Raw genomic sequence first — 5,806 nt, forward strand, 5'->3', positions numbered from 1 at the left:
ATAAAATTAAAATAACAAATATGGTAAAATTTAAAAAAAAAATAAAAAAAGGCTCCATGGCCCATAGCGACTTCAATTTAAAAAATCAAAAAAAAATTAAAAAAAAGGCTCCATGGCCCATAGCGACTTGAATTTTTTTTAAATTTCAAAAAATAATATAAGTTATTTATTTGTTATTTATTTAATTTTATAAATGTTATTTATAATTTTAATTAATTATAAAAACTAAACGTAAAAATATAAATAAGTTATTATTTGATTTTTAAAATTAAATAAACAAATATTGTAATATTTAAAAAATAAAAATAAAAAGACTCCTTGGCCCATAGCGACTTCAATTTAAAAAATTAAAAAAAAATTAAAAAAAAGGCTCCATGGCCCATAACGACTTAATTTTTTTAAAAATTTCAGAAAATAATATACGTTATTTATGTGTTATTTATTTTATTTTATAAATGTTATTTATAATTTTAATTAATTACAAAAACTAAACGTAAAAAAAATATAAATAAGTTATTATTTGATTTTTAAAATTAAATAAAAAAATATTGTAATATTTAAAAAAATTTCAAAAAAAGACTCCTTGGTCCATAGCGACTTCAATTTAAAAAATTAAAAAAATTAAAAAAGAAAGGCTCCATGGCCCATAGCGACTTCAATTTTTTTAAAATTTTATTAAATAATTTATGTAGATGTCGCTATAGGTGATGGAGACTCTTGTAGTATATATACCCCCCCTCCGTTATGATAAATCACATCGATATCTGAAGTGCAATTGTTGTTTTTGTTATTGTATTTGTTATTTATCCACTATGTCAGTCTGGTTGGTTCTTTGGTCCTGTTAATTTGAGTTTTAGATTCTTATTTATGATTGAAATTTTTTGTAGTTTAAATAAGTTCTATGTATTTGTACTAATATTTTAATTTTTTTGCAGATATTATGGATCAAATTATAGCTTATATTTACACTGGAAGGATGTATGAAAGTCCAGAAGGTGTAACATTTGATGGACCAAAAAAAGGGATGTATATTAAACGAGGTTTAACTTTGGATATATTAAAGAGAAGGATTTACAACAAATTTCATCTTAAGTCAAATCAAGTTATATTATCTGTAACTTACAGATTTGTTGTTTCACAGCATGATGAAAACAGATATTCTTCATTGGAATTGAGTGACGATGATGATGTACAATGCATGATAGAAGCTTTTATGAGTCAGAATGTGATGCCAATAATGGAATTACATGCTGAAATAGGTAACTCAGAATCTTCAACAATTTCGTTAGAAAATTTGTCAATTGAACGATCACCGGTGATGACAAGAGATGAAGATGAAGATGACGAAGATGATGAAGACTATCATGTTTCATTGTCATATGAAAGCATTGATGAATCAAATGAAGATGAAATAGATAATTGTGAAGCATCTGATAGTGACGTGGAGTCAGATGCTATTGTTCAAAGTCCAATGGTTGAACCAATTTCATTGTATCCATCTACTGAAGGTAACATTTGAAAATTAAATTTGTCAATAATTTATGTTACTGTATTAATAAATTTAGTTTAAATTTTATTTGTCAATAATTTGTGTTATTCGTTTAAAAAATTTAGTTTAAATTTACATTATTGAATTTAAAATATTTACTATGATTAAATTAGGTGGAAGTCAATTTTGGGGTAATTTACCTCACTACACTAATATCAATTGGAGTCATCCAGATGAAGAAGAAATCCCAGGGATGGATGTGGCTAATAATTGGTCTATTGGCCAAGATTTATATGTTGTATTGGAGTTTGAGAATAAAGATGCAGTAAAGCAAAATGCAATGAGAATGCATCAGAGTTTTTATGTGGTTGAATCGAAAAAGACAAAATGGGTTGTTAGATGTCCAAATGCACATGATGGATGTGGATGGTACATGAGAGCTATTGAGTCAAAGAAATCTGACAAGTGGAAAGTGACTCAATGGGGTGGACGTCATACATGTTTGAACATGTCTTTGTCACAAGATCATAATAAGTTAGATTCTGAACTAATTGCATCATTTATACAAGGTAAGTTCTGCAACTGCAACTTATAATATTATATTAATAATAATTTATATCACTGATTTTAATATTTAATATGTAGGAATGGTTAACCAAGATCCAGCAATCAAGATTAGCCTTATCCAAGAGAGAATAACATCTCAAACTGGGTTTAAGATATCTTATAGGAAGGCTTGGATGGATAAACAAAAAGCAATTGTTAAAATATTTGGTGATTGGGAAGAATCTTATGCTTTTTTACCCCAGTGGCTTAAATATATGAAGGAAATTGCGCCAGGATCCTTTTATGATCTGTGTCATGATGAGTTTTTCATTGGTAATCGTTGTGATTGTGGTTACCGTCAGTTTCACAGGTTATTTTGGACATTCAAGCCGTGTTGTGATGCATTTGATTATTGTAAACCCCTGATACATGTTGATGGCACTCATCTGTATGGCAAGTATCGAGGCACATTGCTCATTGCCACAACATAGGATGGTAATAACAATGTTCTTCCTCTGGCATTTGTTGTGGTGGAAGGAGAAACATTACTTGCATGGTCGTGGTTTTTGGCTCATTTGCGGCTACATGTTACAAATAAACAAGGAATATGCTTAATTTCTGATCGACATCATAGCATTAAATCGGCCATTGACAACGAGGCACTTGGTTGGAGACCGCCAAATGCATATCGCAAGTACTGCATTAGGAACATTGCAAGTAATTTTAATACTCGATTCAAGGATGCCAAACTAAAACAACAACTTGTGAAGTTAGGTAAGGAAAATTATTTTCAAATTATTCGTAATTTCATTACTCTAATTGTGCATCATTCATAATTTGTATGCAGGGTATACACCATGTAAACACATTTTTGATCGTAATCTGGAAAAGTTTTGTCAATCTAGCCCTAATGTTCAAAGGTGGATAGGAGGAGTATCAAAAGAAAAATGGAGCATGGCATACGATGCAGATGGTCGGAGATACGGTCACATGACAACAAATTTGTTTGAATGTGTTAATAAAGTTTTAAAGGACTGTAGAAATCTGTCTATCACTGCATTAGTGCGATCGACTTATACCAGGTGCGCTGAGTATTTTAGTACTCGTGGTAGTCGTACTTTATCTGAAGTTTCATCAGGAAAAGTTTTCGTTTCTAAATTGGTTGAGCCTTTGCAAAAAAATCAAGAAGAGGCTTGTTCCCACCAAGTTTGTAGATATGACATTCAAGCTTCAAAATTTGAGGTTGAAGAGGCATTTGATCCAGTAAAACAAACAAGGGGAAAGAAATGGGTAGTTAATCTAAACGAACGATACTGTCAATGCGGAAAGTTTACAGCATTTCATTATCCTTGTTCTCATGTTATAGCTGCATGTGGTGTCGTTAGCATTGATTACTACCAGTTTATAGATCCAGTTTATACAACTAATTATGTTTTAAGAGCCTATTCTGGTCTTTGGGAACCAATCGAAAATGAAGACCTAATCCCTCCAAGTGATGAGGACTGGATACTTGTCCCAGATCCAACATCTATGCGTGGGAAAGACCGACCAAAATCAACCAGAATTACAAACGAAATGGACTGGGTTGAAAGCTCACAGCGACGACAAAAATGTGGTATATGTAAACAAGAAGGTCACAACAGGCGCAATTGTCTGAGAATATGTAACCGTGATGATTAGTGTATAATTTTTTTCCATGATTACAATTTTATGAAAGTTAATGAAATAGTTCATAAATATACAATGTCTAATCCTCATCCTCCTCATCCTCCTCATCTTCCTCATCTTCCTCATCATGATGACCTACACCTCTAACAGTACCAGGAGTGAGAATGCATCGTCGTCGTCTCTCTCTTGCCGCCCTTTGAGGATTTCGACGAACATGTAGTTGTTGTGGCTCCGATGGTGGATGACTAGCCTCCGTTGAAAACTGTGGTTGCAAATCAACCCCTGTAACATCAAATTTAAAAGAAAAATTTACATTATTAATAATAAATAAAAGAAGAAAATAATGGACAAATTAATTAAATATTATATTACCTTATGTATAAGCATGACTGATATAAGCATCATCATATGGAATATGATAAGGGGCTTGTTGACTCTGCTGTGTGTCATCCTGTGGCGCACTTGGTTGTGGAGTTGCAAAAGGAGAATGTCCAAATATGGCCATCATTTCTGATGAGATGAAGGGCTCGGGTGATGTTGCGAGCGTGTCCTCTAAACCAAGTGAGTGAAAAATATCTGTCGTGGTCATCGAAACCGATGTCTCGAAACCTGGTGGGCATGGGGGATGGTACCAATATGTAGTCTGGGATAGGGAAGGATAAGTGAAATCCTGTGAAGGAACATAATACATCCCTTGCGGTCTGTCTGGCACTGCAGGGTATGTATGCTCCATAGCCTCAACTGGCGTTCTTCGTCGTGATAATCCTGCAGCCTCCCTAGAGTATGGAGGAACATTGAATGTCCCCATCTCATATGACTCAGAAGGAGGGGGTGTGATAGTCATATTTTAGTATATCTTTCTTCATGTGTTTTTACCTTATTTGATTCTTTTTAGTATCCTATATTCATGTTTTAGTTTAAATTTGCATTAGTGAATCATTTAGGAACTAGTTATAAATTTGACTAATTTCCCGTAAGAATTTCCTGTTTTGACACAGTTGCTTGTACAAGCCATATCTGGAGCTATTCAACTCGGAATTTGGCAAACTTGGTGTCCCTGTAAAGATAAGACAGAGATCTACAATTCTCATGTTGGACGAAAAACCCAGTTTGGATATTATCAGACCCAAAATCGTGCTTTAAAGTCGCGGCTCTGCACTGAATTGTTCAGCTTGTCATGAAACTGTTTACTTTAGTTAATTAGGCTTTTAAATTGTAATTAGTGGACTGGACCATTGATTTTAGGCCCATTATTTTGTCTTTAAAACCATGTAATGACTTAGGAGTGGGGTAATTGAAAATCATTTTTTGAGATTTTCAGATTTGGGATAACTTCCTCAAGAAGTTTCTCTAAAATTCTCTCTACTCTCTTTAGGAAATTCTCACCTTCTTCTCTCTCACTTTCTCTTTACACAAATCCTTTTCTCTCTCACGAAATTTCTTCTCTCAATTGGAAACTGCTGCAGCATGATAATGAGGCACGGCTAGTTCCTTAATCGGTTTAAGGTTTCAAGAATTACGGTAAATTTGAGTCTCTAATTTTTGCCGAACGAATTCTTTCTTCTTCTCCTCTTTTCTGTTTAGTTCAAATTCGGGTTTCATGATATTGAATCTTTGTTTTGATTCCTAATTGAAAATGAGAAGTATTTTCTGATTAGAAATCACCTAAATCCCTAATTCAATCGATTACTTTTCTTGGATTTTGTTGAAATTTGGAATGTGCGATTGTAGTTTCTGTTTTAATAAAATTCATAATCTAGATTTAGAATACACTGTTTGGATTAATTTCGGATTGAATTAGATGGGTTAAGAATTCGTATTTGTTGTGAACAATGATGATTATACCGTATGAATTGAAACCTTGAATCGAATTCCTATACTACTGAAATTTTGTGTTGATTTGATTTCTTTGCTTTCTTAATACTTTGCTCTAATTGTTTGCTGGAAAATCTTCCCCCCTGAGTTCTAAGTTGATTTACATGCATGATTAAATTCAAAATATAATGTGCTTGTGTCTTTGAGAGATGACCTAGGTTAAGTCCTCTATATTACAGAAATTTGTTGAGGAACCTAGAATTGTTTGATAGTGATACGACTGAGCTA

At 32.8% G+C, this 5,806-nt stretch overlaps 1 protein-coding gene across 1 annotated transcript; it reads left to right on the forward strand.

The window, feature by feature from the left end:
* The first annotated feature begins 940 nt into the window (after positions 1–940).
* LOC114916871 (uncharacterized) lies at positions 941–3,715 on the forward strand. Its single transcript, XM_083069539.1, has 5 exons — positions 941–1,508; positions 1,663–2,058; positions 2,135–2,488; positions 2,573–2,809; positions 2,883–3,715. Exons 1-5 carry the CDS (start codon positions 941–943, stop codon positions 3,713–3,715), a joined length of 2,388 nt encoding a protein of 795 aa, XP_082925665.1.
* Positions 3,716–5,806: the final 2,091 nt, after the last annotated feature.

This window comes from Cajanus cajan, chromosome 2, assembly GCF_000230855.2.
Source record: "Cajanus cajan strain Asha chromosome 2, NIPB_CcT2T_4, whole genome shotgun sequence".
NCBI classification, from domain to species: domain Eukaryota; kingdom Viridiplantae; phylum Streptophyta; class Magnoliopsida; order Fabales; family Fabaceae; genus Cajanus; species Cajanus cajan.